Below are 25,421 nucleotides of genomic sequence, written 5' to 3' on the forward strand. Positions count from 1 at the left end.
TCCAACATCAGTGTGCGACCTCACAAATGCGCTTCTGGAAGAATGGTCAAAAATTCCCATAAACACACTCCTAAACCTTGTGGACAGCCTTCCCAGAAGAGTTGAAGCTGTTCTAGCTGCAAAGGGTGGACCGACGTCATATTGAACCCTATGGATTAGGAACGGGATGTCACTTAAGCTCATATGTGAGTCAAGGCAGGTGAGCAAATACTTTTGGCAATATAGTGTATCTTTAGCCACATATTTTTTGAGATCCTCTGACTGTCAGTAAGGAGGTTAGACACATGGATACTGAGATAGATGTGTAATGTTCAGACCAGAGACAAACATGGTAAAAGCTGGTGATTGGTGGGAAGAAGCATGCAGTTGGATCTCCAAAGCTGCTGTCTCCTATAAGAAATTCTTCCTACAGATTACCGTGGATGTTTGTTCAGCCTCTCAGTAAATACATTATGTACTGTACTAGCGTTGCACTGATACCATTTCTGGCCCTGATACCGATACCTAATACCTTGCTGTGCAGTATTTTTCCGATACGATACCATACCGATACCATCTGTTTGAAATTGATGTGTGTTTGTATGTATGAAGAACTGCATACTACTTGGATGTAAAATAATTGCCATCATGGCTTTGTCAAGGTGCTGCCTACCTTTGTGAAGCAGGAAAAAGACTGATACAAAGTGAATTAAGTAGAACTTTTTATTGCCTACCTGTAATAGGTGATAATAGTTGAGCTAACTTTTGGCTCTCAAAATAATATTGGTGCTCTATTTGTTGGTAATCACTGATACCAATACCAACATGTTAGTGCTGGAATTGGTATCGGTGCAACACTATTATTTTACTAAAGAAGATTTCCCAGTGGGTCACAATCCTTTTTTTAATCAACTTTCTGTTAGACTAGAATATTAGAATATATGCATCTTTTTATGTCACATTCTTAAAGATCTTGGCAAAAAGCCAACCGGTTATTTCTTAGTAGCTACTGAAGCTGAAGAACGGGACTCCTGAAACATGTTGTGTTTAACCTGATCAGATGTAAACAAAGAGAAGACTTCTGCTGAATTGTTAAAAACAATATTGTGTTTAATGAAGTCGTAATTTTAAGGTTGTAAAGTTCAACAAGTTACAGTGGATTTCTGAAAAAACTGTTTGATGACCAAAGGCCGGTTTTGTGCATGTTTATTCAGTTCCGCATTTAAATCATACCAGCCCAGCCCATAAAGTCAAGTCAAACAGTCACGCTTTGTGGAATGCAGTAGTTTACTAAGGACAGAATGTCAGGTTTAATAATCAAAAGACAACAGCTTAGAATGTCATACAAGAACTTGCTTGCCAAAGTAAATACTTATAAGGTAAAGCTAACATTTGGGTTAAATTCACCTGGAGGGTGGAGTTGAATAACCTTCTGGCATAAAAAAAAACATGGATGTAATACTGATATGCATCCTTTTAATTAAAAAATTTATTCTGCAGGATCTTTTTTTTCTCTCTCTCTTTTTCTGGTACTAAAGCATATGCAATTCCACCAAAAATTGACATAATTTCTGTTCTAAACAGTTTTTATGTACCGGTAAGTACAACTGTCTTAATATTTAAGACATAAGGAAACATAGCAATAATAATCCCTGAAACAACTGCAAAAACACACATGGCTCTTTAAAGGGCTTCACTCATCTGACAAGTAAAGAAACAGCATGACACTTAAATAATGACCTGGTAAAGAATTCACTCCAACTGCAGTTTTTTAGTAAGCAGCCTGCAATGACTGAAGCAGTCTTTTTAACAAAGAAAAAGTGTTTTATACCCTTTTTAGCGATATTTCAGGTCATCAAATATTGATGTTTTTCATGTCTGTCACAAAAAGATGGGAAAATAATGAATCCACACACACACAGAGTCCATCATGCCCACCTCCTGAATTCCTACCTTCTCTCTTAATCCACCCTCTTTATTTAGCGGCTTTGCAGTTTTAAACAGATCAGCTAAAATGTGAGTCATGTATTTTGAACTGCTGTCCTCTAAGTTTGCTCCGGCTCCACTAATTGTCCTTTACTGGGCCTGGAACATCGTGTTCTGGTAACGGCAGGTGGAGTAGCGGATGAGAAAAAGACGGAATGTCCAGTGACAACTGATCACCTTACAATTCAATGCAGAACACACCTGATATGCCGCATTTGAGAAAGAATTTAAAGAGACGTGATTTAAAATATAGTTGAAGATGAGGTAGTTTTCTTAACATATTTTTACATGCAAATGAAGCCTCACTCTACACCATGCTACTACTCACTTTAACACAGTTGGTTCAAATGCCCAGCTGTGTTTTATTTTCATGACAGATGCAAATTTAGATCAGGGACATAGATGAAAGATACTTAAGCATATCAAATCCATCAAATATATCAATGTATTATTGCATATTGATAAAAAAAGGCACCATATTAACAATCAATATTTATTGCTTGTTTTTGAAGGATGGTATACTGTGAGCTTCATTTGCTGTGTTTGACTGAGAGGAGGTGCTGCTCTAAGGTTCTGTAAGAGTATATCTGTAAGAGGTTCAAAGGAAAACATTTTTATTATTATTTCATATTATTTCATTCTGGAGTGAAATGAATACACTTCCAATTGGATGTAAAGGAGGGTGGGAGATCCTTGGCTGTTTTGAGTATTAAGAAACCTTCTGGAAAGATTGTTGTTGTTACATTTTGGATCATTGCCACATTGGTTTGTGTCAGGTCTATGCACCTAAAACATCATACATACATACAAGGAAAGAAAGAAGGCACAGAGGCAAGTAATTTAGTTTTCCTCGCGAGGAGAGTAGGAAGAGACTGCAGAGTTTACAAATCTCAACCCACTCTATAGTCCCAGCGTTCTCCTCGCTATTTATTTGAAATCAGGGGTCCCTGGTTACAACAGTTGAGACTGCTCTAGAGATGAGAAACAACGTGAAAAATTTAGACTTGCAGTCTCAGTAAACATCCTATAAATTTCAGGGTTCAGCCAAAGTTTAAGCTGTTGAGGCTGTTCACTAAAGTTCAGCAGGTCGAGTGCTGCCCGTAGATCAACCACAACCTCCCCAAAAGCAAATCTACAAATCACAGTATACTTCAAAAAAGATGGCTATAAACACATGCACATAGCACACAGCTTTATGCATGATAAAACTACACAAATACATTTATATACAATTATTCTAACAGTTTGAGTGCTACACGGAGTAGCTCGGATGCAGTGATGGAAGGCTTTGGGTATTATATATAGTATATTACCTTGCTATGCGCACAAAGGCCTGTCTGCATTTCAAATAACCTTACTTACTAAAACTCTAGGGCTGTAATAACAAGCTTTCGTTCGTTCTGTCTGGAAAAAAAGTAAAAGAAAATGAGCTATGCCCATTCCCTTACCTGTTAAAACGTTAGTTTTTAAAAAAATATTTCTATATTTCCAATTTTGTGGCGAGTCCTTTGCCGTTACATGTATTTTATGTACGGTAGATTGCAGTCACTATATTGTGGTCTTCATCCAGTGTGGATGAAGATCACACTGGATGAAGACCAAGCTTTTACGTTCAAATATGATAAAATAATTGTTTATTTAATAACTATGATTATTTTGGGACAAAAACAATCAAAGGGGAGAAACTCTTAAACAAAGCGCTCTGCAGGAAAATGGCAATGTTGAGAATTGTAGCATAGGTTCACAGAAATTGGATTTCCTATGAATTTGCAACTTTTTTTTAAAACTTAAACTATATTGGATTCACAAAGTCAAGAAATTTTTCCAAAATTCAGTATTTGCATATTTATGGTTTTTACAAAATGGTAAAATACACAAGCCTGACAGAAAACCAAATAACAAGAGAATTCTAAGTTCCTCTCAAATAGTTTTTTATATTTACAGCCAGTGGTGGCTGGTGAATAAAGAGCACTAGGGCGCCGCCCCATCCACCTAATGACCTTCATTAATACATTAAAGATTATAATATTTAGAAATATATCGATATAAATTTTTTTTTAATGTGGAAGATAATTATTATTCTTTAATTACAATCAAAGCTGTTTTCATTCATTGTGGGAATGGTGACGTATTTCCGCCATAGGGCATAAAAATCTGGGTGCACGAAAAGGTCAACATCAAAATGAATTAGCATAAAAAAAAAAAAAAAAACAAACAGATAGAGACGGTTCACTTTGTCTTTTTCCAGGACCTGGTTTAGCTGCAAGGCTTGGCTAACAGCATGCAGCGAGGCTAATGCTTTATTCTGCTGCTTGACTGCCTGTCTCCTTTTTCAAATGTTAGGATCTGAGCCAGCATGGATATAGACAGGTAGGATTGAATTAAAGCACTTTTTAGAAAAGGCATGAACAATGTAAGTTTGTTAATTTGCGAAATTAAATGGTTTTTATATATTAAATAAAACTTAAAGCTGACTAATAACTTCTCCATTATTAAACTAGTAAATTATTTTTTTAGGTTTGTGGCACAATATTGGACCTATTTAACTATTTGCCTTTACAAAGCCTCAAAAGGGCAAGAGTTATGTACAAAAAGTAAATCTGTACATGAAATTATGTTTTTTTTAACAAAGTGTTTGTATAATGTTATAATGTTTTTGTTGTTGGCATTCATTTAAACTTACTGATGTGATAAGTTAGTATACGTTTGATTATATGTTTGATTGATTTTTGGTATACATCTATTTTGAATTTTTAGATAACTCCACCAACCTGTTAGGCCAGAATAATAATGTGTAACACTTAGTTTTAGTTGGATATATTATTAATCTAGAACTCCTCCCATTGAATCTTATTTGGGGAGAACATAGCTTTCAGCAGAGTGTTACAACCCGATTGGGCAACACAACACCCAAATTTCGCCTTTAGTCAGTCACAGTAACGAAACAAAAAGACAGTTATTGTTAATTGCTGTTCCTCCTTCACAAAGGAAACCACTGATTTGGAAAAACAGATGTAATAGTAGCAGCTATGGACTTGCATGTTTATTTACGTTTAATTATGGGCAGCTCTTGTCATAGCTGTACGTCCCGCTTTAAACCATAATGATTGGTCGACTGTTTTGCTTCGAACTTAAATAAGTTAAATTGGAGCATTACAAGGTAGAGTCTTGTTTGTTTGTGAACTCACCACTTTACACCAGTGATGTATATTCATTTGTTTTAGCCTGTAATTTAAAGTATGATTTGATAGCTCTGCTGCTTTAGTATCTCCATAGTAACACCACCTAACCATAAAGCAAAACTGTGTAAAATCATTAGATAACATCACATTTTACTCATGGAGTTATACTTATGAGCCAAATTATCTGGCAGAATTAGTGTTTATTTGTGCATACACCAACCACAGAACCATTTGCCCTGAAAACTTGTCTACCGTAAATATACCTACAGCAATCGTTGAAGTTCTTTTTCGAGGATCTGTTAATGCTGAAAATAAAATAGATTTGTTTATTAATGTGTTTCATGTCTTAAGTTTAGTTTATTTTGTTCCCTGTAGAACAAAATTTTTAGAAATGGTCTTTCCTTTTTAATTGGATCTTGACATTAGCTGACATTTAGTTTGGCTGCTCATGCTGCTGGTGCCACTGTGGTGTTAGTTAAGGGTGGCTGGCTGTGAAAGTGAGAACAGGATGTACATAGTGCATGCTGTCTTTTATCCAATCACAGAGAGCTATAACCCAATCTCTGGATTTTGGGCATTGCTCTCTAAAAAAGGTGTTTTTAATTATCATTTATAAAAGATAATAGCCCAGCTGTGTTCAAAATCAGAGTTTTCTAGATTTAAGTATACTTACTCAGACTGATATAAATTCTTCATAAAACACGGTTTGTATATTTTTTAGGTGTATTGCTAATAAAAACAACTGGATACCTGAGAACTCGGTCTGTTTGCTCAGTAGAGCGTGTGGTTATATGCCAACCAAGGGCGTTTACCAAGCAGTCACATTTTATTATATTTAAATGTTTGTCATATCAAGAACAGGTCCTTGTCAAAATTAGACAGAACAGCTAAAGAATCAAAAAGAAGTAAAGCATAAAAGCTTGTATATTAATACTGTTTTAATGTTTTTTGGCTGGACTTTGACTGAGCTAGTCTTATTATTGAATATGTTTTGGTGTAAATAACCCCATTGTTGCTATGGCAGAATTTTTAGGATCAAAGTCCTGCTGATAGGGGAGTCTGCACCACTCTCTTAAGCCTTGTTCAACATCTAATAGCCAGATATGTAAGAGACTGAGAGTTGATGATGGGTGCTCTGTGGGGTGTTTGAAAAATGTAAGAATGTGTTAATTGTAACCTGTTTTCAAAATCTCCACAACTTTATTTCTGTCATGTGTGGTAAATGTATTCATCTTTATTATTTTGTTTGTTCACAACCCAAATACCTGTATGCATGAATTCCAGAGATGGCAAAAGTACTCACTTTCCGTACTTGAGTAAAAGTACAGATACTTGTGTTAAAAAATACTCTGGTAAAAGTGGAAGTACTGATTAAACTTCTTTACTCAAGTAAAAGTAACAAAGTACAGGCTTGTAAATTTACTTAAAGTATAAAAGTAAAAGTAGAAACCACTTTTTTCATGCCGTTGCCTACATTTTAAATGGATGTCTGCCAATAGGACTAGATCTCCGTTGTGTTCATTTTCAATCATCTCGTCGTCCATACTACTATGCTAACGCCACCGCCACCAAGCTGCAATGATTTGCAGCGAATTAATACCGCCGAATCTGTCGATTCATCTTGTAGTGGTGCGTCAAATGCAACGTAGATTCCCATCCAATTAGACTGAATTTGGTATTTGTGAGAAAACGGCTCACCAGCTCCCGTCTCACGTCAGAGGAGGAGTAAGCAGATGACTTGCAAAAAGGTGGTAAGAACCAGCGGACAACAAAATTCCAGTTCAAAAGCGTGTAGCGGTTTACTGGTGCAACGGTGAAGACAAAAAAAAAACAAAATACTTTCAAATAAAGAAAACCGGCCATTGCAGGCAATACAAAACACTGACAGCCTCACAGCAAGCTGACTTTAAATATAGTCTCTCTAAGCAGACCTTGAAGAGCAGTTTCTCCAACCAGTCTCTCCAAGCAGACCCCTAAGCCATTGGGAGTGTGCCCCTTAAATAGACCCACCAATAATCAGCCAATTGGGACAGCCCAACTAAACAGGAAGGGAAATCCCCAATAAAGCACAGTTAACATTGTAGAAAAAATGGAAAATGATATATGTTCATAACTACTCGCCACACTCCTCTATCATATGGAATAATAGATTTATTCTACATCGCAATAAGTCATTATTCTACAAAGATTAGATGGAGAAGAATATTTGGTCTATTATACACTTAATGGACACTAATGGTTACATATTAAATTACGAACAATTCTGTACAAAATATCAGTTCCTTCCTCCAAAAGATGAATTTACAAGATAACTTAACGCCTTGCCAGAACAATTTATTAATCAGATTCAAAATATAATAATATATCATCCAATTACCCCCAAACTACCCGATTTATCTATTAATGGAATATCAATCACTGATCAAAAATTCAATAACCACACAATTAGAAACTATCTAAATGAAACTTTGTTCCCTGGGAAAATAAATAAAAATAACATTCTTTGCAAATTTGAACAAAAATTGAAATACCAAGACCTTTTTTTTTAAACTTCCTATACAACCAAAAGCTAAAGAAACTGCCATCTACCCATCAAAAGAACTACTAAGAATCCGTTTTAATATTGATGACAATAAATGCTCATTCTGTGAAAGTGATGTAGAAACTATAGACCATTTCTTCTATGAATGCAGTCAGACTAAAACATTTTGGAATTGTTTAGAAAGATGGATCAAATCAAAAATTGCACTCCCTAATTCTATTTCTAGAGATATGGTAGTTTTTGGAATACTATTGAAAGACAAAACAATAGAACTCTGTTGTAACCTAATTTTTTGTTTAGCAAAATTCTTTATTCATAAACAGAGTCTTGAGATCCTCCCCTATCTTTAGTATTTTTTTATCTGAATTTAATTTATATTTGACATCTCTTGAATGTATCGAATCTTACAAATACCTGACTGAAATACTAATGGAACTGCCCACTGATGTACATTAATCCTAACATATGAATCCCCTTGTCTTTATGTTATTTTATTGTATTATTAGCATTACTCACGCATTTTTTATTTTCCTCATCAAAGTTACTTTGTATTTTCATTCTGAAATCTGCCTCTACTATGCCTTCTATAGAATTAGAATTCTAATGTTCTTATTGCCTAACTTGTTTCTACCCACCTTGTTTAAATAAAGTTAATTTAAAAAAAAAACATTGTAGAAAAATAAATACAGACAATAGCATCATTCATACAAAAACATACATATTAATGAAATAATTTAACCATGCTAACATTACCATTTCACCTACTTATTACCATGCAAACAATTATTACATTCATTGAAATCCCACTTAACACCCCTGCCCCCTAATAGTCTTTTTCAATGCCCTGGGACAATGGATAAGAGACTGGCTCCGATGCGGTACGTGTTTCCACACGGACCAGTATGCTGACGGACTAAGGGAAGAGAATGTGTAATTTGACTGGGAAGTTTTATTACCGACTACGGAATGTATATTAAAACTGTCGCAGTGGGTACCTTCAGAGTTTGCTACGCTGGTGAGTAAGTAAAGTGTTGAATGAAAGGTGACGTTGTAATTTCGGAACTAGTGTAAATTACCTGGTGAATTGTTTGGAACTGCCGCCGCCATGATGGCCGGTTTGTGGTGCATGCTGGGAAATGTAGTGAAGGATGTGACGCTGTGCGTGATAGACAGCGGCTACACTTTGGGAACAGAGGGGGAAAACGGCTCCGTTTTCACAGTGACGTGAAAAATAATAACGGTAACTCCATTGAAATTATTCAAAACTAAAGTAACGAGCCAATTTTTTAAAATGTAAGGAGTAGAAAGTACAGATATTTGTGTAAAAATGTAAGGAGTAGAAGTAAAAAGTCGCCATAAAAATAAGTAGTAAAGTAAAGTAAAAATATCAGAAAAATCTACTTGAGTACAGTAACGAAGTATTTGTACTTCGTTACTTCCCATCTCTGATGAATTCAATGTCAAAGCTACATATGGTCCTCAATTAGACCTGAGTTATATGATTTCCCTAGTGTAACCATTATTCAGACCTAAATGTTTCCTCTATGTTTAGACCAAGCACATTTTCCTGCTGCGGGAGTGGTCTTTGACTTTAAGGTCCACAACAAAATATTTAAAACATAAAAAAAAAATGCATAAAAAAAGTTTACTGGATTCAGTGTTAATATTTCATCCTATTTTTTAACTGTGATATTGATTATAAATACAATTCAATTACAGTGAAATATAGTGTATTTTTCTTTTTTGACACCTAAAAGTAAAAGAATGAGGTATCAGTGTTAAGCAGTGGCGGCCGGCCCATAGGGGGCGCTGGGGCACCGCCCTCCCTGATAAGAAGAGAGAAACGTAAAATATATTTTTAGAAATTAACTCATAAATGTCTGTTTTACTCTCTAGACTGTGTAACTATAAGCAAAACAAATTATATAAACTACATTTCCCTATCTACTGTCATTAATTTGTGGATTTCCACAGACAGACTCCTACCGTCTCTGTTCTGGGGGCTGTGATCAGACTGACCCACATTTGCAGAGAATCTGTCAATCATGTACTATTGCTAGGTGAATTTAATGGCCAATCAGCGTCTCGGAACTTTATGGTATTGGGGCGCTGAAAATACTGCGCTTTTACAGGCTTCTCTTCTGAACCCAAGCGCAGGTGCAGACAATTAGAGGGAAGATGGCGAATGTAACGAGCGAGATGCAGCTTCCACCAAATTCGGTGAGATCCTTATTTATCTACCCGTTTGCCAGAAGAACATCCCTGTTGTATGATATGAACATTTCATTTCATGGTTATTGTGACTGTGACGAATCCACCTCGTCGCTTAAAACAACCTCTCTAACTTTGCGCGCCACACACACATTCCTGTTATACTGTGTTTGTGAGGACCAATACACTCGCGCTGAGATCAGTAGCTCTATTAACTTAAAACACACAAGCTGTCCTGGTTACCTGCTGGCGTAATGAGGGTGCACACTTAATATTTCAGTGGGGTTAGCCGTGTGTGTGTGTGTGTGTGTGTGTATGTGGGGGGTGTGGATGTGTACGTGTTTATGCGGGGACTTGTCATCTTCAGTCTGGCTGCGTCTTTGCTGGGTTCAAACCCAGTTTGGTGTAATTGAATAAGTCAATGAATCTGTGTAAAAGAATTAAGTTGTAAAAATTATTTGTTTTTGTACATCAATTGTTTGTGGAGGTAATATATGGACAAAACTGATTAATGAGAAGAAATCAGAAATAAGAGAGCCTGAGGTGAGGGGCTTAAACTATTTAATGAGGGCTGTGGGAAGAAAAGCGGCAATTTTTGTTTTCTGTTTCTTTGTTACATTGCTGGTAACTGGAGGGAGGCTGAGGCCCAGAGTATCTTGTATATGTTTAGTTTCTTTTGCACCCTGTTTTGAGTTTTTGAGCTCAATAAATCACCAACACCGGTAACCCGACTGAGACTGGATTCTTGGAGGCCAAAGAACCCCGTCACAGTGACCCAAATCATCACTGTTACTGTTATTGTCCAATTGTTTATTTGAATTCTTATTACGGGTTAGTTGGAGACATACACTAGGCTATATCAGCCCCACCAAAAATATTTTTCACCAGCCGCCACTGGTGTTAAGTATTGTGACACATTTCCTTGTTTGTATTTCCAGAGGGAAGCAACCCACATTTAAACTTGTAAACATTGCACAAGGGAAATGCTTTTCCAGATATGACGTTGATTATGATTTTATATAAAAAAAGTTGTTTGGTTTGAGTTGTTCTTTGGAACAATAGCTACTACGGTGGAATGACCATTGCTCCAGTAAATGATAACTCATTAAATTTACTTTATATCAACAAGGCAGGAAATAAACAGATTTTTTGATCAATTAATTGATTGAATTACTTTATTTTGGGCATCTAAGAAAAAAGGAAATCAAATTCTAATGTAATAAATAAATAATAATAAAAACAGATTAATTACATTGCAAAGTAAGTAGAAATGTTATACCAAAGCAAACAGTTAAAAAAAAATGACCAACTTAAGACTCTCATGGACCTTCATTTAGAGTCACAACCTGTTATGATATCTATATTCTTTAAAAATCATTTCTTTGTTCCTAGATTTAAATGGGTTGCTGTTTGTTCACTGTTTTGTTTACTTCCTGGTTTCTGAGTCATATAAGATATCCCAGGGTTGCCAAAAATCTTTTTAATTATTAATATAATAATAATTATTAATAATTATAAATTATAAATAATAATTTTTAATTATTATTAATTGCTCCTTTAGATGTGTAGTTAGTGTTTTAAAGGAAAGGCAAGGCCAGTGAAAGTTTATTCCTCATTGCACATTTTTATATCAAGGCATCTCAAAGTATTGTATATATAAAAAAAAAAGTATCACAAATAATAAAAAAAAAATAGAAATGAACAATAAAATAGGATGATTATAAAAATGAATTAAATACAAAATGGTTGAAAAAACAAAAGGAAAGTTGGACTTATTTTACGTTTAGATAATGTAGTCAAATACCATTTTCAACAAGTCTGTTTTAAATCTGGATTGAGCACGATTTAGGGTTTAGCTCTTTTAAAATTTTCTGTATATGTATTCCAGATTAGTGGAGGATAGGAACTGAAAGCTGAACAATAAAAAAATCAAACAAAAAACTGGAGAATGTGTTTAAAAGACTGAGCTCCAGCTCTACAGCTGCAAAGGAGAGGGAGATGGTGTAGGAGAAAAGTGCTGCTCGAGTTAATCTGTAGGTTCATATGAAGGCTACTGTATGGCAGGCTGTTTTGACATTTATTAAAAGTACTCTCCTCTCTGTAGTTCCATTCAAAGATCACTTAAAAAGGATGCTTTCTGGTCAAAATAACATTCCTAGTGAGAACCATAGGCAGGTAGTAACTAGTTACATTTATTCAGTTACATTTCCTTTAGTAACTTAAAAACAAAGTACTTTTAGGAGTAGTTTTTTTCACCATTGTACTTCTACTTAACGCAAAATATTAAGTACCGGTAATATCCCTACTTTGACTTGAATTAAATATCTGACTACTCCGTCCATTGTCATTTACTTCACCTAATGAATGTAATCTTGTTTTAAACAAATATGCACCATTAACAGACACACTTTCTCATTAGTAAACATGTTTTGTGAAACTGAACCCTACATGATTATGCCACATGCCAAAAAAAACAGAAATGTACATTCTTAAAGTCTGAACAACAAAACAAAACCTGAAGAAGAAAAAACTGTGGCAGGCTTATGTGAAAGAAACAGACCAGGAACAGAATAAAGAGATGTTGCATTAGAAAATATTGTTCCTTTTCTATTAACTAAAAAATATTTGTCTTTGGAGATCATGGTTATGAAACCAGCGGCTGAGTTTATGAACATAGGCACTTTGGATAGTACTTCAAAGAAATCTCTTGAGTTCTAATTGAAATGCTGGTTGAAGTAGAGCAGGCACTGACTGACCTTCCTCTCAGCACTCAAAAGTCTTTGAAACAATATGTTTGATAAGATGCTATGTGACTCAGATAACGCTGATACCATCTCCCGCGTAGTCACTGGCCTTGACATCTCTCTTTGCTCACTGAATTTCGAAAATAACAACCAGTCTATAGCTTCAGGCTTCCCTGATTCATTGATAGACCCAGATTCTCTGTAACGACACAAAACTGTTCACCATTTTATTTAGAGTTGTTTTAAAACCTTTACATTTTTCACCATCATGTTTCCTGTTAAAATGAAAATAATGTTTAACGATCACATCACCAAAAACTAAAATTTATATTTCTTTAAAGCTTGTGAAATAATTTTTATTTTTGAAGAAGAGTTAAATTAAAAGCATCTTATACTTTATCTCTTTTTATAGAAAACATGTTTTGACACATTATTTCCATTTGGTATCAGTCTTTAGGGTAGGAGTCTGCAACGTAGGGATTGTGACGTCCCTAATAAGTTGCAGAGGTTATGCTTATCAGGTTTGAATAGATAGAATACCAATGTACTTACTGTTATACTATCAGTTGGTCTGTATAGTCATTGAAGTGATGCAATGGCTCAGGTGGCAACAAAATTCCTTGTTGGGGCCAGTAGAGTTGAAAGGATACAGACAGGAAAGAATGCACTAAAGGAGAGGAAGTAAAATAAAACAGCAAGTATAGACAACACAGAAGATATGCAGTAACTCCTAGATGTCTGCTTTCACACCTGTATGAGACGAGACAGAAAGAAAACAGAACATAAGAACAATTTCTGTCATGATTAATGGTTCGTCATGTTGTTTGATTTGTAAGAATAATAGGGATTATTAAGCATGCTTTTGTTTTGATTACTCTTGAGAGCTCATTATTATCTCTAGGTTTGCCTTATTCCATAAGTTTTGAATTATGAGGTATTTCTGTTAAGTCAAGTTTCATGTTAATGCCCTGTGTTAAGGCCACTGCTCATCTTCATTCTGTCCACTTGATACACCCCCAACAGTCTCCCTGGTACACCCATGAGAGAACATACTCTCTTCAGTTTACTTTATTGTTTGGTGTATTTAAATATATATAAATATATGTTATGCCAAGTCTTTCCACAGCCAAGCCAGACTCTTGTGTAAGCTTGGAGCCAATCCAAAGTCTAAGGCAGGAGTGGGCAGTTGCAGTTCCTGGTGGCCGGTATCCTGTGACTATTAAATCTATCCCTGGTCCAACATACCAGAATCAAATGCTATGCTATGCTATCAGTTCCTCCAGAGTCATCTCAGTCTTGATTCAGGTGTGTTGAACCAAAGGCAGATCTAAAGGTTACAAGATACCTGCACTCAGGAAATGGAATTGCCCACCCCTGGTTGTGGTTTTAAAATCAGAGGACCTGGATCATGGCCCTGCCATGGGAAAAGGGAAAGATTCAGAAGATGTCGAGCACTGTTAAGGCCATTGTTAGGAGCGTCCAAGCAGCATAATTTAGTCCATTGTGCAGGTGGTTTTTAAGTTTACTATTCATGGAAACTCTTATCATCCGGTCAGGAGGAATAAAAAATCTTACCTATCCAAAAAGGCACAAATTGCATCCTTTGGCTACTAAAAAAAAGAATTAGAGGATACTTCAGCTTGAACAGACTGAGTAGCGGAGTCTACAGGTAGGTCCACTAGCACAACCATATTCATTTTCCTTCAGCCTGCCTTTTCTGATTGACGTCATACACTTCACTGCATTTCATTGGTTCAAAACATATCTGTATTTAAGGTTAATATACAGGTGCTGGTCATAAAATTAGAATATCATGAAAAAGTAGATTGATTTCAGTAATTCCATTTAAAAAGTGAAACTTGTATATTATATTCATACATTACATACAAACTCATATATTTCAGATGTTTATTTTGTTTAATTTTGATGATTACAAATGACAACAAATGAAAATCTCAAATTCATCATATCAGAAAATTAGAATATTGTGAAAAGGTTCAAAATTGATGGCCCCTGGTGCCACACTCTAATCAGCTAATTAACTCAAACCACCTGCAAAAGCCTTTAAATGGTCTTTCAGTCTAGTTCTATAGGCTACACAATCATGGGGAAGACTGCTGACTTGACAGTTGTCCAAAAGACGACCATCGACACCTTGCACAAGGAGGGCAAGACACAAAAGGTCATCGCTAAAGAGGCTGGCTGTTCACAGAGCTCAGTGTCCAAGCACATTAATAGAGAGGCGAAGGGAAGGAAAAGATGTGGTCGAAAAAAGTGTACAAGCAAGAGAGATAACCGCACCCTGGAGAGGATTGTGAAACAAAACCCATTCAAAAATGTGGGGGAGATTCACAAAGAGTGGACTGCAGCTGGAGTGAGTGCTTCAAGAACCACCACACACAGACGTATGAAAGACATGGATTTCTGCTGTCGCATTCCTTGTGTCAAGCCACTCTTGAACCACAGACAGCGTCAGAAGCGTCTTGCCTGGGCTAAAGAGAAACAGGACTGGACTGCTGGTGAGTGGTCCAAAGTCATGTTCTCTGATGAAAGTAAATTTTGCATTTCCTTTGGAAATCAAGGTCCCAGAGTCTGGAGGAAAAGAAGAGAGGCACTTCATCCACGTTGCTTGAAGTCCAGTGTAAAGTTTCCACAGTCAGTGATGGTTTGGGGTGCCATGTCATCTGCTGGTGTTGGTCCATTGTGTTTTCTGAGGTCCAGGGTCAACGCAGCCACATACCAGGAAGTTTTAGAGCACTTCATGCTTCCTGCAGCTGACCAACTTTTTGGAGATGCAGATTTCATTTTCCAACAGGACTTGGCACCTGGACACAGTGCCAAAGCTACCAGTACCTGGTTGAAGGACCATGGTATCCCTGTTCTTAATTGGCCAGCAAACTCTCCTGACCTTAACCCCATAGAAAATCTATGGGGTATTGTGAAGAAGAAGATGCAATACACCAGACCCAACAATTCAGAAGAGCTAAAAGCCACTATTAGAGCAACCTGGGCTATCATAACACCTGAGCAGTGCCACAGACTGATCGACTCCATGCCATGCCGCATTGCTGCAGTAATACAGGCCAAAGGAGGCCCAACTAAATACTGAGTGCTGTACATGCTCATACTTTTCATGTTCATACTTTTCAGTTGGCCAACATTTCTATAAATCCTTTGTTTTTATTGGTCTTCAGTAATATTCTAATTTTCTGATATGATGAATTTGAGATTTTCATTTGTTGTCATTTGTAATCATCAAAATTAAACAAAATAAACATCTGAAATATATGAGTTTGTATGTAATGTATGAATATAATATACAAGTTTCACTTTTTAAATGGAATTACTGAAATCAATCTACTTTTTCATGATATTCTAATTTTATGACCAGCACCTGTATATATTGGCTTCTGGCAAGATATTTTTTTAGGAGTTTGTGAATTCTTAAATCTCACATTTGATCTTGCTTGCAAGCAGGGGTGCCGCCAGGAATTTGGCACCCCATGAAAGACATTGACAGGTTGCCAGTCTATCGCATGTCAACACCCATTCACGCACACACTCACACTCACCGTTAGGAGAATCTAGAGAACCTAACCGTCATGTTTTTGGACTGTGGGAGGAAACCGGAGTACCCGGAGAGAACCCATCCTTCTTCCAGCTCAGGGAGAACCCTGGGGTGGACTTTGAACCCTGAACCTTCTTGCTGCAAAGCAGCTGTGCTACTCACCGCGCAACTGTTGGCCCTTGTGTCTGTCAAAGGTTTCTGCAAGATGAAGGCATTATGGACTGTCCCGCCCTATCCCCAGACCTGAATCTGACAAAGCAAACTGGGACATCATATCTTGATCTGTCTAGGAGCTGCCGGATGCTTTATATGCCTGTGAAGGCCACACATAATGGCACAATTGTTAGACACAGCAGGTAATTTTTTTACCTATTTTAAGGACATCACATCAAAGCTGGATCAGCCTGTAGTGTTTTTCCACTTTACTTTTGTGTGTGACTCCAAATCCAGCCCTCTTTTGGTTAATAATTTTGATTTCCACTGATGATTTTTGTGTGATGTTGTTGTCAGGGCATTCAATTGTGTATTCAATGAGAATATTTCATTCAGTCAGATGTAGGATGTGCTATTTCAGTGTTCCCCTTATTTTCTCTCTCTCTCTCTCTCTCTCTCTCTCTCTCTCTCTCTCTCTCTCTCTCTCTCTCTCTCTCTCTCTCTCTCTCTCTATATATATATATATATATATATATATATACACACACACACACACAATTGTATATTGTGTGTGTATACAATCAGAAATACACAGACACCATATATCCACACACAACCTATACAAACACATACAGTTATTTATATATAGATATCTATATATAGATATATATATACATATCTATATATATGTCTATATATAGATATATGCTCTATATGCTTCCCCTAGCACTTACACTGGATTTCTGAACCCATTAAAACAACACAATCTGCCATCAAGGCAGAAGTGTAAAAAACCCTAGAGTGTGGAGAACCTCATTGCAAGGCAGACTGTTTAGTGTGTGTGTGTTTGGATTTCAGGCACATGATGTGAGGCTTTGTTTAACTGTGTAATGCAGCGCGATAATGGATAGTAACATACCCAGTAACTAGTGAATCAAATCACTTGGAATCAGAAGAGGAGTGGGCCCGTAGGGACGGGAACATCTGGCTTTTACTGTAGTTTATATTTTTTATATTTTGTTGTTTTTTTGTTTTTTGACATTGTTTTTAAAATATGGTATTCTTTGTCATTTCTTCATTAGCATTTGTTCCTGTAACTTGTTGCGCTTTATTTCTAACAGCTGCTATTCTTTAAACAACTATTTGCTGACCTGAGTAGAATGGGTTAATTAACTGCATGCCAATAAATTGAAGTTTTCATGAATAGTAGACTGTAGAGTACCCTTTATTTTGGGTTCTGGAACTTGCTTATGACCATTTAAAAAGTGGTTGTTATGTGTCTTGGCATTTTCATCTGATAAAACTGGGTTTTGTGCTAACTGCTGGTCAGTGTGCAACCTTTACAAGTTAGATTCTAATCGTTATCAAACAACTCTATATGAAAATATATATATATATTGCACTAGCCACAAATTAAATTTTAGATCAATTTCATTATCAACTATGCTAAGTAGCTAATAGATGGATTTATTAAGAATTCCACAATTAACAAAAACAAACAAACAAACAAAAAAAACACAATGAAAGAAATCTGATGTGAGGTCCTAACAACACTCCTTACATGCTAAATATGTGCAAGAAAACATGTGATGGAGTGTACTGAAATAAAATAAGTATCTTTTAAAACAGTGAAATACAAAAAAAAAAAAAAAAAATAACAGCAAAAGTTTCTTTTTTCTTTGCAGCATTGTACTTTTTTTTCATCCCTTTATTTTTGCAACATATTTTGGATTCTGATCCAGAAGGCTAAAGCTTTACCCTTAAAGGGACGACATCAAAACATTATATTTTATGTCTTAAATCCACACTAGTCATAAAAACATTGTAGCAGCTCATGATAATTCTATTTTGATTAGAAGGCTCTCTAACAATTTAATGCTTGCATCAGATTATTTTTCATAAAGAACAAGATTATAATTTACTCAGGAAATGTGTTTATGGCAGAGCTTCAGTGGTGGTCATCCTGTGCATATAGAAAACATACAGAGAACAGATCATGTTAATATGTTCTACTCAGAGGAAGGGATTGATATTGATGAAAACCTTACAAAAAACTAAAGCTATCATGGTGGACTAGTTGAAAGCTATTTATTATTATATTTTTTTTTACATTATTGTACTTTCTATATCAGACAGATAAAAAGATATTTAAATAAATGATCTTGTATGACCTTGGTGAAATTAAAGTTATGGGAGTAAAATTAAATACTGATCTAAGGCCAATCTTTGACAGCCATTATATCGGGCCTCCAGGACACCCTATTTTAGATCCCTTCTAAATATGGATATCAATAATACTTTCTATTAGATATTTCCTGTTTATATTACCCTCTAAAATAACAAGCTAACACTTCAGTATATTCCGTTTCATAGTGTTTGCAAAACAGGAAGGCTGCACTTTAAAGTTCTTTCAGTTCCTTGGGAGCAGCCATAGACCTTTATATAAACTACAGTATAATGCAAAAGTGGTGGCCTTTTGTGAATTTATTTTTGTTTTCTAATTGGAAGAAATGTGCATTACCTTACCCAGACTCCCTGATAGCCCTTTGATTGATATCTATCTCGATAAAGGGGAGGTGTTCAGCTAGTTATCTAATGCTAATAATATATTTAACAGAAACCCCATAAAAACTACCAGAAAACGAAACCATCTATTTTTATTCACCACATCTCTGACTATACCTAATTGGAAAACTGAATTATTCTCTCCCAGGTACCTAGCTAACATGACTTTAGAACAGAAGATGGGTTACATTCCAAGGCATTATTTCTCTGTATGTACAATTACTTTTGCTTTATTGATAACTACAATACCATAGTGGTCAGATTTTCTACATTCACATGTATATATTATTGCTTCGACTTTCAGATGTAATCAAGCCACAACATACATACATACATACATACATACATACATACATACATACATACATACATACATACATACATACATACATACATACATACATACATACATACATACATCCATCCATCCATCCATCCATCCATCCATCCATCCATCCATCCATCCATCCATCCATCCATCCATCCATCCATCCATCCATCCATCCATCCATCCATCCATCCATCCCGCTTATCCATGCTTGGGTCCGAGGAGTGCTGGTGCCTATCTCCTGCTGTCAATGGCACATTTCAATTTTAGAAAGAGAGAGAGGTGGATGTGCTAAAAATGATTAGGTCTTCTTATAAGAAGGTTTGCATCATAATAAAAAAAAAAAAAAACTGTATTAACAAAAACCTAAGCTTGTTATGCAAACCAAAATAAAAACTTTCAGCTGTTTCTCTGAAGAAGCAATGTCATTTTATTCAGTGTTTTCATGTAGGTTTGTGCCAGAGTCATTGCAAGACTCCACAGCAGGTTGTACAACTAGAAATTGCCTCTTTCAGTTGTATTGCCCCTGCTGCTTCCTACATGCTGCTTCTTGCAGACCTGTAAATTGTCTTTACTGTGCAATGGATACATAGAGTAACTGATGAAAGCCCAATGTGAAGCCTGACACCCAGTGTTATACAGATAATTGGAAGATTACATAAGTATCTTTTATTTAATGACTTAATATTTTTATTTTTTTTCACTTATTCAATATTATGCTTTATCAATCCATCCATCTTCTTACACGCTTAATCCCAAGTGTGGTCACAAGGGGTGCTGGTGCCTATGTCCAGCTGTCCACGGACACGAGGCGGGGTACACCCTGGACAGGTCACCAGTCCATCGCAGGGCAACACAGAGACAAACCGGAAAAACAACGATTCACGCCCACACTAGCATTCAAGTGGAATTTAGAGAGGCCGATTAACCTAAAAGTCATGTTTTTGGACTGTGGGAGGAAGCCTTAGTACCCAGAGAGAACCCACGCATGCTCAGGGAGAACATGTGTTATGCTTTATTCATATGATATTCATGAGAAAATGTACCCTGTATTCGGATTTCAAAGTTAGATATAATAAATGTAGTTCCTGACACTTGTGTTGGCAAGTTTTATTTGAAGGTCAAGTATTATTAAGTATGTGCGTTTCTCAGTGTACTTACCACACACTAATCCCAAACTTATCATAGTTTTTTTTTTTTTTTTTTGCAAAACTCTACATTTAACTTAAAATAATATTTTTGGTGTTTTGAACCGGGGAAAAATACATTCATTCAAAAGTATGTTTATTAAAGTCTGCACTTGAACATTTATTGGTTAAAGTGATAGACTTTAGCATTTCTGTTCAGGCTAAATCCTTTATTTAATAATAGGACAGGCAAATCAGGGTGAACATGGGATTAATTCTCATCTCTGCTGATTTTGCCTTTATCAACTTTCATGCTTTTCATTTGTTCAAAAAAGTTGAGTGCTGCTTTAGTAGTGAATAACAGCACAATAAATTAATCATTTCTATTTTCCTTTGTCTGCAAAAGTAAAAAAAACAGAAAAAAGTTTTTTTTTTTCCTTTTCTCTGTATATCAGCTGCTACTGAAGGCCTCCCATACCTTGTCTGCACATGCCACATGTGTCAGAAGGATTACCACAACCATACTGGCTAACTTGTTATATCTCATTTGAGGGATATAATGCCATCACCCAGCAGTGAGTGACCAAGCTGATGATCAGCATTGTCATGGTTTTTGTTTTATTCTAGTTTCATCTCTGAGTTTTCATTGGTCCTATTTTTTATTCTTGTGTTCTAGGTACTTTTGATTGTATTTGAGTTCTTAGATATTTCTTTTTTGCCCTCTTGTATCTGTCTCCTTTTCCCTAGCTCCCTTCTTCCCTCTGTTCACACCTGCTCCCAATCTGCTAGTTAGCCTGGTCTTTGTTTCTCTCTCCCATTTATTCTCCTCCTGCTCAGTCACTCTTTGCTGATTTGTCACCATTAATTTGTCCCCTTCTTGTTGTGAGTATTCCTGGTTTTCAGCATTTTTGGATTTTTGAGGATTTATGATTTTTACTTCTGTGGAAATTTTGTTATTAAACCTTCAAGTAACCACCTTCAGCTTTTGTGTCTGCATTTGGGTTCTGTCAAACCTCCAGTTGTTGAAGTGATATTATGCAATGAGTCTTCAAACTTCAATCCCTCAGTTTGATAATCACCACAAAGGAAGGACGTGGTAAGTTTTGTTCTCATATGGAGCACAAGTTAAAGGGGAATAAGCAAGTTTTTTGTGTGTTTTTATATCAAAGAAAAATTTAAAGTTCTCACTCCTCTTGAATATTATCAGAATTATTCTGCTAGGAACAATTATCTCATATATGTTAGATTATTTCATTAAGACAAAACGTATAATGTTAAAAAACAACTACCAGAAGTATAAATATATCTATATCTATATATATATATATATATATATATATATATATATATATATATTAAAAATCGGAAGACTTCTATTTAATTCTGGAGAGTTGGCAAGTATCAGTTTACAGGATTTTAGTGTGTATGCGACACAATGTATTACAATGTATATAATTATTAAGTGCAATGTTTAAAATAAAAGTATGACAAAAAAAATGGTGTTTTAGATCTGTTTTTGACACAAGGAGCTTTCATCTCCTCTACCAGCTAAAGGATGGACACAGTTTTCCTTCAAGACGATATCAAGGGACTATTTCCACTAGTTGACCTCACTGAAGAGTACTTTCTTCAGACCCATAACTTGTCCAGACGTTCAAGCTGGTATCAACACTGTCATCAGGACTGTACAGATCTTTAACCTTATACAAAACAATCACTTTTTCCTACAGTAAACATACCTGTACAAAAAGCCTGCAACAACATAACTGAGACAAACAATTTTATTTAAAATCATTTAAAAAAAATTTTTATTGGAGGGACACCTTGCACGAAATCCAAAGATACACCCCAAATAACTATACACAATATCCACAACACTTTTCCAAAGGGTAATCACAAAGTTATAAAATCAATTAAATAATTTTAGTTAGCAATTTTGTTCTTTTTTTTTTTCTTCCATCCCCACACTAAACACAATTTGACAACAGGCAAAAATTAACTATAGTTATTTAGAGATGACCAGTTTAAGAGAAGTGTTAATTCTATAGGGTCAAACAATAGTCAAAAAGTCCTAATGAAAGCTGACAAAATTAATAAATGACAAATCTCAGTAAATACCTAATTTAACAAGGGAGGAAACTTTGAATACAGTGAGAATTTTTATTTAAGATTTAAAATTAGCCTATAGAAACAGCTTTTTTAATTAAGTCTGGTTATCTCTTATCTCTATCTAATTTTATCATGCTAGATGTTGTAAAATCTTTAATTGGACCGTTTAACAAAAGGGTAGGAATCTGTAAGGGAGGAAGTACTTTTTCACAGCATTTGGCTGTGATTGTTTTGTACATGGTAGGCATTGATAAAAAAAAAGCTACACCAAGAATAGGAAGACATCTAAAATGTGATGATTCAGTTAAGTCAAAGTGTTCTGCATTCTTTTTAATTTACTGAACATTGGGGCATTGCTGCCATCAAGTGGAGAGTCATGTTATATAGTTTTAACAAAGTGCTAATACTATTTCAGCTAGTCATTAACATAACCTTCTCTTTCTTTAGTTTTTTATTATGAGCATCTATTCCCCATACGGTATATATATTCCCCTTAATTTTTAACACCACCAAAGAAAACATACTATAACAAAACAAAAAATAGACCCCAAAACATAAATCACTAACAATTAATAACTGCATATCTCAAACTCTGGCTCATTTTCATCGCAGTTGAATTCCAGTTACAACATTTCCTCTCACATGATAAAGATCCTCAACAAGATCACCGCCATAATGCAGATTGGCGGAAGGTGACCTTTGTTGCTCGATGACACAACCAGTTGGCTGGAGACGTACGTGTTCATAGAAGGAATCCACAGCGAGCAGTTGTAAGGTTGGCTGTAGTTCCCTTTTTCCATTGAAAGTTCACTTTGGATTTTGTAAAACCCATTATCTTCCTGCTTTGTTTCCATTTTGGAGCCTTCTGTTAGGTTTGAGTCTCCCTGGTACCAGTGGACTACACCACTGGGATAAAATTGGTCAAAGGAGCATGTGGCAGTGTTGTTATCGATGGACAGAGTAGAATTTCCATGACATTCTGTTTAAAAACAAAAACAAAAAATCAGAAAAATAAGTGACATAATTATAAGTTATTGAAAGTATGGCTCCAGGGTTTACTTTGCCTCTTGCTTAGAGGCCCACTGCAACCCTGACGGAATAAGCAGGAGAAGATGGATGGCTGGTAAGTATGGCTTAAACTGACTCACCTTTAACTTTAATGTGGCTCTGATCAGAGTATGCTCCTTGCGTTGTGCGTATTTTACAGAGGTAAACTCCCTCATTCTTAGGGACTATGTTGAAGATGGTCAGAGTGAGATTCTGACCAGATGTCGTTTTTGTGTTTTCACACTGGATGCTGCTGTTGGAGTAATTCTGGTTGATTTTACACAGCGCTGTAGTTTCGAATTCCCATTGAAAGGTTTTAATTATTGCATCTCTTATCATTGATTGGGTGACATGGCAAATCAAGGTATGGGTATCCCCACAGTTTGCAGAAATCTCCGGTGTGTTAATCAGCTTTTCACACCAAGTTACTGATAAAAAGATCAAGAAAAAAATCAAGGTTACAAGGCATTAATAAAAAAGGTGTTAAGGCCTAGTTTAACATTTAAGCAAAACAGTACAAATGTGTTTTAAGGGCTTCTGGAAATTGATAGATATAAATTCTACAAAATGGTCTTTGGTTGAAAAGCACAAAATCTTATCTTATTCTATTCTTTATCAGGTTTACCTTTGGACCGTTTATTTTCCCAGTTCTGTGGACATGTGCAGAAGCGAAGACAGCTTCAACATTTTTTACATTTTAAGAAATGCAGTATCCCTAACCCTGGCAAAAGCTGTTTTTCTCTAACCAGGTGTAATTCACAGCACTAACCTGCAGCTTATTCAGTTAAACACTTAAACTTTCTTACTCACCTTAAAGAAAAGCCCAACTCACAAATCTACAGGCACATCTGCCCTAAAACAAAGCTAAAAGCTGCAGACATAAAGAGGGTTGGTTGATGTTTGAGTGGGTGTGTAAATAGGTTTGACATTACCCACATAAACGGACTCAAATTATGTAAATACTTGACATGAATATACTGCAGATCTGATCTTGTAATCTTGGATTTTGTGCCTTTTAAATGAACATCACATGACAATTGATCTCGAAAAAGAATCTGGGTTTAGGTCTCTTGACATATTTGTGTCTAGACCCCTATATGTTTTCAATATTTTATTTTTAGACATTAGGATCAAACTATCAGTGTTTTTTTCAGTCACATTTAAAAACAAATACTCACCAGAAATGCTGATAGCTAATGTGACCCAGAAAACCCAGGCACAACTTAGGCAAAGCCATGGGTGGTTGTAGGATCTGGTTGCCTTGATTGATTGTTAAATTCAACATTTGTAACGTTAGAATACACATACAATAAAAATGTTACTGGAGATGAGGCAGAACAAGGATTTTTGTACCTACCATAGTGATATCCAAGAATCAGTTTTGTTGTTTCTGTTTAAATAGGTCTTATTCCATGTAGAGGATCTTAAAAGCTGTAAAACTGATGAAGATCCTGCATCAACTGCTTTGTGTCTTTGAAATAAAGCTCCAGTCTGAGGAGTGTACTATCAGGTTTCAGATTGAACGTGAGCAGACCTGCCCTGGAATGGATGAATGCAGACATGATAGTGAATGTTTCTTTCCCTCTTCGCCGCTTGAAAGACGTATTTCTCCTGCTAAGACATGAACATCTTTTAACTAGTAAAAACTATTGTTTTTCCCATTTAGTCACAATTAATCACTGACATACTTTATGTATTTCTACCAGTCAAGATTTTTTGGTGCTTTAGTGAGATATGTGCTTACCATAAAATGAGATATGTGGTACTTGGTAAATTGCATTATGCCACCTTTCTAAAAGAAGCTGCTACTGAATAATCAAGCTTTTTTATTGTGATAAATCCTTGTAAAAGAACCCTTCCTTCTTTTTTCTTATATATCT

The 25,421-nt window shown here is 35.8% G+C and overlaps 1 protein-coding gene across 1 annotated transcript; it reads right to left on the bottom strand.

Moving 5' to 3' along the window:
• Window positions 1–22,327: 22,327 nt before the first annotated feature.
• On the bottom strand, window positions 22,328–25,040 carry LOC119793522. Its single transcript, XM_038300724.1, has 4 exons — window positions 24,899–25,040; window positions 24,720–24,801; window positions 23,643–23,969; window positions 22,328–23,473 (listed from the first exon to the last, which is right to left on the bottom strand). Exons 1-4 carry the CDS (start codon window positions 24,899–24,901, stop codon window positions 23,133–23,135), a joined length of 753 nt encoding a protein of 250 aa, XP_038156652.1. The 5' UTR covers window positions 24,902–25,040; the 3' UTR covers window positions 22,328–23,132.
• Between the last annotated feature and the right edge of the window lie 381 nt (window positions 25,041–25,421).

This window comes from Cyprinodon tularosa, unplaced genomic scaffold, assembly GCF_016077235.1.
Source record: "Cyprinodon tularosa strain WSP-4 unplaced genomic scaffold, ASM1607723v1 ctg454, whole genome shotgun sequence".
Lineage (NCBI taxonomy): Eukaryota > Metazoa > Chordata > Actinopteri > Cyprinodontiformes > Cyprinodontidae > Cyprinodon > Cyprinodon tularosa.